General features: G+C 33.3%; 1 protein-coding gene across 1 annotated transcript; it reads left to right on the top strand.

Annotated features, from left to right (window-relative positions):
• The first annotated feature begins 457 nt into the window (after positions 1-457).
• On the top strand, positions 458-9276 carry Syn2 (Syntrophin-like 2). Its single transcript, XM_011498131.1, has 10 exons — positions 458-645; positions 3592-3696; positions 3790-3985; positions 4294-4419; positions 4707-4877; positions 4953-5137; positions 5201-5359; positions 6283-6507; positions 8013-8216; positions 8905-9276. Exons 1-10 carry the CDS (start codon positions 523-525, stop codon positions 9010-9012), a joined length of 1602 nt encoding a protein of 533 aa, XP_011496433.1. The 5' UTR covers positions 458-522; the 3' UTR covers positions 9013-9276.
• The last annotated feature ends 2983 nt before the right edge of the window (positions 9277-12259 follow it).

Genomic DNA, 12259 nt, shown 5'->3' with positions numbered 1-12259 from the left:
GGGGGGGGGGGGGGGGGGGGGGGGGGGGGGCGGGAGTGCGCGCGCGCGCGCGCGCCGCGTGGTGGTGGTAAGTAAGCGAGTGAGTGGCGCGGAGTGCGGAGTGACGGTCGCGCAGTGCTGTCCGTCGTAATTCGTGGCTGATCGCACGGGGCAGTCCCCCGGGTAGTGCGAGGGCGGTCGGGCGATGAAGATTTGAGACGGGGGTAAGAGCGGCGTCCCGGCACTGGGGGTAGCAGCGGCCGCAAGGCGAAACCGGTCCGGTCAAGAGAATGATAAGATGTGCCGCGGCCCCCGCGTATCAGCGCCCTCGAGTTTAACCAGTGGCCGTAGCCACGACCACTATCATCACCGTCACCATCACCATCACCATCACCATCATCACCATCATCATCACCATCATCGTCACAATCACCATCACCACCACTGTCATCGTCGTTATCACTGCCATCACCACTACCACCACCACTACCACTACCACCTTAATCGGGCTCTCTCTTCGGGGCGAGCGCACGAGGTCCGCGGATGCAGTTAGAGGAGCGCTGTCATTATTCGTCGCTGCCTCGCGGCAGCTCGAGGGCCGCGATGAGGGCCAACTCGGCGACGATGTGTACGCCGATCGAGGAGCGGCTCGAGCAGAATCTCAAGGTAACGTCCGGCCCCCTCCGCTCCACTTGTCCCTCCGCGTTGCCCACTTGTTTATAGTAAGCAGCGGCACAGATCCGCTATCCGCGGCACTATGCCGAGGACCATGCCATGGTGTCTATCGCGACCGGGACCGGGCCAGACTGCTCCTCTCCGGATACCTGGTGGTAAGGGGCTTCAGCCGATCGAGTTAGCCAGCCAGTCAGTCAGTCAGTCAGTCAGTCAGTCAGTCAGTCAGTCAGTCAGTCAGTCAGTCAGCCAGCCAGCAATCGAAGACGAAGCCCTCGATCATTTTCTCCTCGGAGGACGTGGTGATGTTCAACTAGTGCACCCCATCCCCCGGGGAAATCGTCGCTTACAATACTGCTTATAATAACATCCTGAATGCCGCGGATAAGTCGTGGTAAATTGCCTTGCCGAGGACAATTTTACGGCTCTCGCGCGTCCGCCCTCGTTAAATTAAGCATACAAAATGAAAACGGAGCTGGAGCTGGGACACAGGGGCTTGCAATCTCGAGATCTCAGAATCTCTCGTTCTCTTAATTGAAAACGATGCTCGACGAATGAAGTTTTTTTTTTGCTTTTTTTTTGTTTTTTTTTTGTTTTTTTTTTTGTTATTTAAATCCAAGGGAATGCAATAATTCGACGGATATTCGAATCTATAATCGTCATCAAAGTTCGCCTCCAGCGACTCTACAGCGCACAACGACCTCGGGATGGATAAGGGCATTTATTGGCTGACGTCGTCGTCGTCGTCGTCGTCGTCGTCGTCGTCGTCGTCGTCGTTCAATTGAGGTTTATAAGTTGGCGTCGGTAGTCGCGAATCGCTTGTTCTCTCGCACTCCCTGTTACCGTCGCCTCCCTTCGGGATCGATAAAGTCAACTTAACCAGCGGCGGCGAAGCTGGGAAGCGCATATAGTCGACACTTGCCTCGTCTTGCCTCTCCATTTTTCTCCTCTCCTCACCTCGGCGCTTTTCTCCTCGTCGTTTCGTTCTCTCCTCTTCTTTCCACCTCTCTTCCTCGCCACCGCCTCTCCACTACATCTCTCATCTCTCCTCTCAACTGCCCCCTTCTCTGCCACCCGCTCGCTCCCTCTTCCTCACCGCGTCATTTTTTTTCTCGAGCAACCGCAGCTTCTTTTCTTTCCCCTTTGCGCGAAATATTCGTCTCTTCGCAGAGGGTCTCTGCCCTCGTGCCTCATATTCGAAGCGCCGTCAACCTGGCCTACCCATTACTTTACTTTATCCATGCGCAATAATCCTCTCTCATACGCATACACACACGCGCGCGCACGAGACCCTTTGAAGTAAATTCTAAAAAGTTATTTACCTTTCATTCTGTGTTTTCTCTCTTTCTCTCTCTCTCTCTCTCTCTCTCTCTCTCTCACTCACTGTCTCGTTAAATTGAGGAATATCGAAGGTTTTACTCTAATTCGAGCGATAATCGTCTCTTTAATTGATCCGTCCAATGCTGGGGGGAGAGTAGTGGTGGCTCGTGTCGCTGATATTGGCGCGCTCGAGCGCGTATTCTAATCCATGTTTGATGAGTTCTTTGAACCTTGGGGCTCCATGTCGTGCTTACGTGTATATGTACAAACGCGAACTTCGCGCCGAGACTTCTTATAGCGAAAAAATAAAGAAAAGTGCTTAGTCTCTTGTGCCCCGTTCTATTTTTAGTACACTTTGTAGGACGCGGCATTATACATTATTTTCTTTTTGTTTTGCAATCATTTATGTGCAATGGACTACCAAATAAATTCCTCGTGCTAAAGAACAACGGCGGGAAACTCGATACTTTCATGATTAATTAATTTATGCTCCATTTCCTATGGTAACGCGAAGGCCTCAATTCATTAAGGACTTTGCTCGCTTTGACACACTACGCATTCGCTTCAATTTACTTGTAATTGGCGAGTTTGTTAATTCGAGTCTCTGAAATGTTTTGAAAAATTTCCATTCACCGATAATTTCTTAATACGTTCGTTCGTACATTACAAAACATTAGGCTTCGAGTCGAATTTTATTAAAAGCGCATATTTATTTGCGTGATCCAGGCATATTATATTGACTTTTCGTCCTTAAAAAGTAATAAGAAAATTATAATTGTTGATTGCTTACTTACTTGATTATCCAGTTTGCAAAAATTATTGAACACAAGCTCTTGTGCATATGTGCATTTTAGTTTATCGATTGATCGATGAAAATGCCTAATACAATAAATAGAAAGAATTTCGTTACAATGTATCGACGATGGTATGGACGATTAATTTATTGCTTCTAAACCATCGTTTCTTTCTATCATTCTTTCTCTCTTCTTCAAAACGACGACGCTTATTAAATGCGACATGACGTAAAATGTAAAAATAATATATTTGTATTTTCCGCACACTATTTCAAAACATATCGACGCACAAATGTTATTCTTATCATTATAAGACTATTTATAGTTGTGCTTTCGTATAAAATTACAAATTTTCACTTGGCCGCATTGAGAGAGGCTGTAAAAAGTGTAAATATCTACGTTTAAAATAAAATTATTTAAAATCGAAAAACATTAAAATCATTGAAATCTTCGATTGCAATTCTCAGTCTAATTTTACGATAAACATATACGTTTCGTAAATGCAAATATAAACGATTAAATCGAGCTTAGAATAGTTTTTTTGATTATTATTTTTGTTTTTTTTTGGTTTTTTGTTTTTTGTTTTTGTTTTTTTCTTTATTTTTTAATTTTGTTTTGTTTTGTTTTGTTTGTTTTTATTAATATTGCAATACATTAAATACTTATAAGATTTCGGTATATTTTATGATTTTTCTTTTAGGAAGAATAAATACCGCGACCCATGAATTTTACTTACACTCTCAAGTTCAATGAAATTTAGCCTAAATATATTTTTACCCCATTGATAATATTATTAATGATGATTTGCGATGAAATTATTGTAAAGGTGAGAACTGGTTTGGTGGCGGTAAGCGATGGCAAAATCAAACCCATACCCACGAGACTCCATCTTACGATGGAAGTTCTTAAGCTTCAGAGGGAAGATTTGGAGGTAATGTCATCGATATAAATTTAAATTGCGCGCTACTTTTATTATACACAAATATAAACAGCTTAACAAATGCAATATTATGATTTTCAACAGATGGCAAATCATAACAAGATACCTGCGGACACTAAGGAAAGGATGGTACAAATTACAAGACAAAAGATTGGAGGCTTGGGTCTGAGTATTAAGGGTGGAGCAGAACATAAATTACCCGTACTCATATCTAGAATTTATAAAGGTCAGGCTGCGGACCAGTGTGGCCAACTCTTTGTTGGAGATGCTATTATTAAAGGCAAGTTTCAAGAGTCCACAAGAGTTTCAAGAATTCAACAATTTATAGATCCTTTGTTTGTAAACTAATAATGTCACATTCAATCTCAGCGATTAATCATTGAAAGCAATCGACATTTTTAGTATTAAAGTGATAGGGCGTACTTTTTATAAGCAATAGTCGAATAAGTTTTAGATCTCTTTTGTTTCTGTCACTCGGACCATATGTCTGTCGCTTCCTTTTCACTCTATTGTATCAATTGAGAAATCGAGCTGTCGAGGACTCTTGCTCCTATATTTTCATTGTATTAATAGAAGAATATTTTGCAGTCAATGGGGAGTATATTACCGCATGTAATCACGATGATGCCGTCAATATTCTTCGAAATGCCGGTGATATTGTCGTTTTAACTGTCAAGCACTATCGAGCAGCAAAACCATTTTTACAAAAAACAGGTTAGAATGTTCTATAACTTTCTGTTTTGTTTGAATGGACGTATTTCTATGAATAGTCTAACAATTGCTTATTATTATCAATTGTTAAAATTGATTCCTTGAAATTATATTATCGTATGATTTTTTTTTTTTTTTTTTTTTTTTTTTTTTTTTTTGTTCTAAATTTGTTCTAAATTCATAATATTCGATGAACGTCTGTATATATATGTAAATTGATACCATTTTTGAAGACTTGAGCTATTCCCATTAATAATGTCAATAATTGCATGGGCTATGGATAATTGTAGAGAAAGAAGAAAATTTAAATCATACAAGTAACGGCGCACTGGAAGATGGCTGGATTTCACCTAGCAAATTGGTACCGAGTAGTCCAAAAGGAGGTGGGGGGCATAGCAGACAAGGCTCAAATGCTTCGAGCAGCTCGATTAAACAAAAGAAATGGATCGATATAGTTACCGGTATCCGCCTATATGAAATTAAATATTACAATTTAAGTGAAATCTTCTTTCTAATTGAAATTCTAATCTGTTTAGTGCCCTTGATGATGGCATACGTTACGAGATACATCTTTGGCACTGATAAGTTAAGGCGCAATGGGTTCGAAGTGAGAGGCTTGAATGGAGCTCGAACCGGGGTAATACACTGCGATGATACTGCTATCCTTAGTCAGTGGCTTAAATATATCGCTGATAATATTACTAGCTTGACTTACCTACAGGTGAATATTAGAAATCTCGCTAGACTTTATTATATCTCTTGATGAATATAATTTGCCTTGCAGCTGAAGTTGTATAATCGAAATTTCGGAATTGGCGAACGGATTGAGTATATGGGATGGGTAAACGAAGCTGTTAGCAACAGTAATCAGCTGTGGCAAAGTTATAGACCAAGGTTCTTAGCTCTCAAGGGTCCGGATTTGTTACTTTTTGAAACACCACCCGTAAGTGCATGATAATACAATTGTTGCATGAAACTACAATTTAACGCTTCATTTTTTAAATATTTAGTAAAAAAAAGTCTTCTATCGTGTTTTTAGGCAGCATGATATTTGCCCGAAACATGTTACGTACGCTAAAGTCAATTAGATGCAATAATCAACAGCAATGGAATCCAATTTTAAATTACTCGCCATAACTAATATTACCCTTTCAACTGTTTATTATCGATATACTTAAAAATAATGTAATTTTATTATGACAAATTTTGTTTAATTTTAATTGAAATATTACTTTTCAGAATATTATGAATTTTACATTAGATCCGTTTAATTGTAAACGAAAGAGTATCGTTAAATTAATGTGCGAGTCCTTCGAACTACATAAACTTCAAAATGAAATAAATATAAACAATTGTACGTTAAATGTAATCAACTAACTTTGCATTATAATTAAATATTAAATCGAAGCATTATGGAATTTTATGTCTCAACGATTTTTCTTCATTGCAATAGCTTAAAGTTCAATTAAGCGAGCACTTGGAGCAGATGAATCATCGGTTGAATTTTACATAAATCTGTACATTTTCTCATTTACTTACACAGTTGATAAATTTTTATTCTTTTAAAAACAAAATTATTTATTTCTTTAGATAAAATACATTGTTAATAGTATTTGGATCTTTCTTTTTTTGAATTTACGTTGATAGGTTCGGTGGTATTATTATATTCAATCTTGATTCAAGATAAATGTGGATAAAACAGTTATAAACTCTCGAAATTCATTAAACTACATACGCAACATAAAAATTTACAACCAATGCTGTTTATTATTGTGCCATCATTGCAAATTAATTAAACGAGATCATTGATCATTGATAAATAGCGGCATTCCGACGAAGCATGTACATTGAATATTCCTATGACAGTGCAATATAGGCGACTGGTCTCATTGCGCGCTCACCTTCAAAGTCTATCAAACGCTGTTTCGCGTGATGCGCGAGTCGGAGAACGTGGACGAGAGACAGCATTGCTTCTTGGTCCAGAGTCCGGGGAAGCCGCCCCGGTATCTAAGCGTGGAGACGAGACAGGAATTATTGAGAATCGAGGCTGCCTGGCACACCGCAGTCTGCTCCGCAGTTACACATCTCAAGGTGGGCCGCGTGCTCGTATATTTTACACACTCGAGCTTTCACCTCAACTCATTAGCATTAAGAGTTACGAGAGAGTTCTGTGGAAATTTTCTTGGCAAGTGGCCAGGGTCACGAAAGTGTCTGTAAATAAGACGTACGTTTAGCATGAGATATTGGATATTAGGATTAAACGATAGTTTCTATGCTTCAAAAACGTCGTTTAATGAGCTTTCTCTCACCTACGTTAATTGCTATTATTTAATACGGTTAATTTGTTTTGTAAAGATATTTTTGAATAATTCGCTTATGATGATGCTTCTACATGGCAAATTTGCCTTTTTTTTTTAAGCTTACTTTTTCAACGTATAATAACCGAAAGTTGGGAATGCAAAAAGTAAAGCATGAAAAATTATATTAAATGAAATTAATTTTATTCCATGAAATGATTATAAATAAAAATTAATTTAATTGTCTTTTAACATTACAATCTAATACTATAAAATTCGAGCATATGAGCATGTATTTAAAACTCGCTCTAATATTAATATTTCTCCGTAAAATATATAGTATTTTTTTGTAGTGTCGATGTCTCATTTAGATTAAAAATTATTTTTTAATTATATTCAAAACTTTGCTACTTAAATATAAATTTGAATAATACACGTGCATATTTTTCTAATTGCAACGTTCCGAAATTAAAAACTTTTAATTTAAAAAATTTTTAAACCTTGATACGAACGTCAGCAAAATTGTTCTTAAATTTACGACATGAATTTGGTTCATTGGTATTACAAAAAAAGGGGGGGGGGAGGGGAAAGAAAAAAAAGAGATGATTAATAATAATTAAAAAAAGGAAAAATAGAATTTAACCGCTACAAAGTATTGCATATAAAATTAATGAAGTAGCAGAGAAGCCAAAGAGAATATTCTTTTAATCAAGCTATGCGAGCACTTCACCATTTACAATTGTTAATAAATGATAGTTTTGGATTAAAATGAAATAGAATTTTTTGTTTATTAAAAAATTTAATTTCTCTTACACGAGGTAAGACAATTATTCTAATTTTCATTTTTTGAAAAACTTGTTTTTATATATTTATATTTAAAATGACATACAGTTAGTTCTATAAAACAGTATAAAATGCTTGCAATTTAAGGCAATTAAATAATAATTTTCTAGTGTTTTTTTTTTTTTTTTCAATTCTTATATTATTCAATGATTAATCATTTCAATATCTTTCAATCATCTTAATGTCATGAGGCTTAAAAGTTAGCCACGTTAAATTTGATTATTCGTATATTTAAAAAATTCTGTTTGTATAATCGTAAAAATAATGATGTTATTCCATTAAGTTTATTGTTTATTTTCAAGCTGTGACAGAAGCTTTCTACTAAAAATTGGGTCAATCGATCTAGATTTACTTTACAGTAAAAGTTTTGCGAAATGTATGCGCCAAAAATAATAGTAATAATAATAAGTGATTTTTAGAAATTTTGATATTAAACTTTTTTCATGTGTGTCGCAGAGCAAAACGTTTCCTATAACGTTAAATGGAAGACCAGCTGGTTTAACATTAGATTGGTCTCAAGGATTCACTCTGACATTTGAAGGAACGACAGATCCCGTTTGGAGGTACAAATTCCATCAACTTCGCGGTTCTAGTGATGACGGGAAGAGCAAATTAAAATTGCATTTTCAAGAACATGATAGTATTGCTATTGAAACTAAGGTACACTTACTTATGTTTTCATCTATATTTTTATAAATTGCAATACTATATGAAATTCTAGAATAATTCATGAATTTGCTAATTTAATTAACGGTATTTTCTATCCTTTTTTTCGTTTTTTTTTTTTGTTTTTTTGTTTTGTTTTTGTTTTTAACGACGTTATTTATGTTTAATTTCAATGGAATGTTATATAAATGAAAATATTTTCCGAGCAGAGTCAGTTATTTTAATGAATAATTTCATCAATTAAGCAATAAATTTTACGTATAAATTTTGGATGTATTCTGAAATAATTGAAATACTTAAAAACTAGTCTTATTGAATTTTTGTATTATGTTTGTGTGTGCGAGCATTAAATTACACGAGTGTGAACGTAAAGTTGCATACGTATTTTAAATTGTAAGCGTTAGAGGAGTAATTATTAATTTTCAACAAAGTAACCTTGACAATGATAAAAAATTAATTATTTAAAATTGTTAATTTTTGGTAAATTGTGGAATTTTGTCGCGACATTTTTCTACTCTAAATATTTACAAGTTTAAAATGAAAATTTGATAAAAAACCAAAGGATGCTTACGATTTAAGACTAATTTTGTTTGTCTAGCGTTAACGTCATGTAAAAAGGCAAAAAGTATAATTACAATAAGTCTAAATAAACGTCGAATTATTTTTAAATTCTTGATTGCAGGAATTGGAATGCTCTCAACTACAGAACTTATTATTCTGTATTTACGCATTTATCACAGCAAGAGTTGCGGCGGTGGATCCGACATTTTTGAGATCGACGACTCCGTAAGATACAAGACGTAAATTCGAATTACGCACGACTGAGAAAGCTATATAGATCACCATTGAAACCAATCGATCATTTCTTTAATTTTTCCTTCGTTACACTAAACAAATAATTATACTCAGTGAGAGTGTTTTTGTGCGAGGCGTATAACGCAATGACTTATAAACTAAACTAAAATTAACAAATACTAGTCAAGAATCTCACGTAGGCTTTCACGCGCACGTACTATTGACTCGACCAAATAAGCCCTCCAGATTTTAATATTACAATAATATCAGCATGAGATATGTTATATATATATATATTTTTTATGGTTTGTATAGTTTGAAGCGAATTGAAAGAATTTAAAAAAATGTTTTTGTTTTTGTTTTTGTTTTGTTTTTCACGACGACAATCTGGAGGAATTTAATACGCTTTATTGCTTTGCACAAAAGGTTGTTTTTTCAGATACTGCATTATTCCATACCGAGTTAAAATTATTAATTTATTTGTATAATGTTCGTGATTTTCATTAATTGCAGCTTCGAGCATTGTGCATTTCACATGAAACATTACATGGTGCCTTGATAACAAATAACCAAAATGATCAAGACTCGTTGTCACGAAGGTACAACAAAATTGCATAAATCATCTCAAAATATTTGTTAATTAAGAGGTGTAATGATAATGCAGATAATGCACATGATTTATATTGATAATTATATTGATTTTAAAATATTCTATTATTTGTTCATCTATTTATGGTAAAATACCAGTATTATTCTATTGTCAATAAAACGTGGCATTGTCACATCTGTAGCTCAATAGCAATAATGATTAAGTAGATAATGAAAAGCATAATAGCCATGGTGGTTTCATAAAAATGAAAGAATGTTAATTCCGAGTAATTTCGAGCCAGGGTCAATTAGCTTTTTACATGTAGTCCATTAAAATAATAATTAAGTATCTTGTATCTCTTTTGTTTTTTTGTTTTTGTTTTTTTGTTTTTATTTTTGTTTTGTTTCTTTGAGAAATAGTTGATTTATTAAGTTAGAAAGAGACAGACAAAGTAAGAATGAACTACGACAAGTTTTAGTCTTTGAAAATGTAGTAATATTGGAAGTACCCTGACCAAGTTGTGGTTAGAAATGTAAAAATGATATCGCTCATTTATTTGAAGTCTTTCAACAATTTGAAATACCAATTTTGTAAGCATATTTATTTACAGAATTTAGGTAAAGTTTAGAATTTTGTAAATAAAATTACGCATATATTTACCTTAGAACATTAATTAATTTATTATATATATATATATATATATATATATATATGAGAAATTCCATTTGTGTTTTTCAATTGTCAAAAATTGTAGGTAGAAACGCAATAATTTTACGCATTATTTGAATATATTTATATTCTTTGTTATTTATGTATAATGAATTTACTTCGTTGATGTAAATTTTTTAAGTATTTTTGATGTTCTCTTTTGGATCCTTCGATTACTCGTAGAAAGTGCCTATATAAACACTATATCTTATTAACTGTTGTAGGTTGAATAAATGATAATATTTTTTTTATTTTATAATTTTAATATGAATTATTAATTACATTAATAAAGAATGAAGTGTTTTTGCATTATTAAAACTAATATATACAATTTTTTATTTTTTATTACTTTGAATTACATTTATCTAGTCCATAACTTTTTAGATACCACCATGGTTCAAGCATACTCGAATTTCAAAAATGGAAGTTCAAGTAAAACTTCCTCGAATGAAATCGTAAAATTAAGGAAATTAAAGTTAAAACACATAAATTTGAATGATGTAGGTATATAAGAGAGCGTGTATATAAATAAATCAGGGCTGGATTAAATGCATTTAAAATAAATAAGTAGAAAATGAAAAATGGTATTAAACTGCAATTTCTTATATTATGCATAGCTTTTGTATAATAATATTTTTGTAACTTATTTTAATTTCCATTATGTGATGTTTAATATGCATTTGAAATAATTTCCATTTACTTCTACAATTATTATATTTTTGGTTATGTTTATCATGAATTTTAATACATCTAACATGAAAAAGGGAATGAAATATGTAAGCTATATTATTGCTTTATGAAAGGAGCTTTAAATAATAATTCTTAATCTAGATAATAATATCAAGTATTTAAATCTAAATCAAGAAATGTAATGGCAAAAGTATGATATCTTTATTATAAGAAAAATTTTATAGTTTTGCATGTATGCGCATACGTCTGCACCTACGCCCACATACTCTTATATTTCACGCACACACGCACACTCCATGCACACACTTGCGTATACGTACTAGAAACGTATGAAAATTCTAAAATAAGATTAATCCATAATATAGCTATGAATTTTTATACAATATTAATGAATGTGCATTTTATCGTAAGGGACATTTTTACTCAGAATTAAATTTGTCAAAATAATTAGATAGTCAAAATAAGTAGATAGTTTTTACTGAATCTGAAAATAGATTGTAAGTGATTAAAATTAGATCACCATAATCACAATGAATATTAGAATTATTTTATTTTGAATTACATTTAATTTATATATTTAATTTTCTAATAAAATTGTAGACAATTTATAAATGCACTTAAAGAACTGTCATTTGAATTGTTATAAATAGAAAGAATTAGTTATAAATATAAAGTGCCATTTGGTTTAGGAGCTTTAACATACTGTTTGAAAACCATTTTCTATTTTCTATGGTGTCAATTAAGAATTTCTTTATCCAGCTTTGATTCTTTTAAAAAGCAGTTATATAAACATAAGATATATAGAGGAGCGATTGAATTTAATTACAGAAAATTTTGACATCATTTCGACTGCACTTTTCAAGTAAGGCACTAAATTACATTCGCGAAAGCCTATGAAGATTTATCTAAGTAAAGAATAATAATATTCATATACGTATAAACACATGTTACGCATATCAAGTGACTATTGCACTATAAATGCACTTGGAGAATGAATTTTCGATTTGACAAAATCGTTTGATCATTATCTATTTTCTTAACTAAGATGTTTAATCTTTTTTGAAATAATACGTATACTAGTAGAGAATTAATCGATTATTACATGCTTCAAATATATATATATATATATATATATATATATATATATATATATATTAGTGTGTGTGTGTATTTGTGTGCATGTATATATATATATATTTTAAAAATAATAAACAAATCTTTAAATAGTTATCAGATATTTTCGAATATATTATTA

The sequence above is a fragment of the Ceratosolen solmsi genome, unplaced genomic scaffold (assembly GCF_000503995.2).
Source record: "Ceratosolen solmsi marchali unplaced genomic scaffold, CerSol_1.0 scaffold14, whole genome shotgun sequence".
Taxonomy (NCBI): domain Eukaryota; kingdom Metazoa; phylum Arthropoda; class Insecta; order Hymenoptera; family Agaonidae; genus Ceratosolen; species Ceratosolen solmsi.
This window is presented reverse-complemented; position numbering and strand designations above follow the sequence as displayed.

What these genes read in the sequence shown, in the direction of transcription:
- Syn2 (XM_011498131.1), top strand. Translation starts at nt 523, where the DNA reads ATGCAGTTAGAGGAGCGCTGTCATTATTCGTCGCTGCCTCGCGGCAGC. An exon ending in TTCAGAGGGAAGATTTGGAG is followed by an intron (nt 3,697 to 3,789) that starts GTAATGTCATCG and finishes GATTTTCAACAG; the next exon opens with ATGGCAAATCATAACAAGAT. An exon ending in GTATTGCTATTGAAACTAAG is followed by an intron (nt 8,217 to 8,904) that starts GTACACTTACTT and finishes TCTTGATTGCAG; the next exon opens with GAATTGGAATGCTCTCAACT.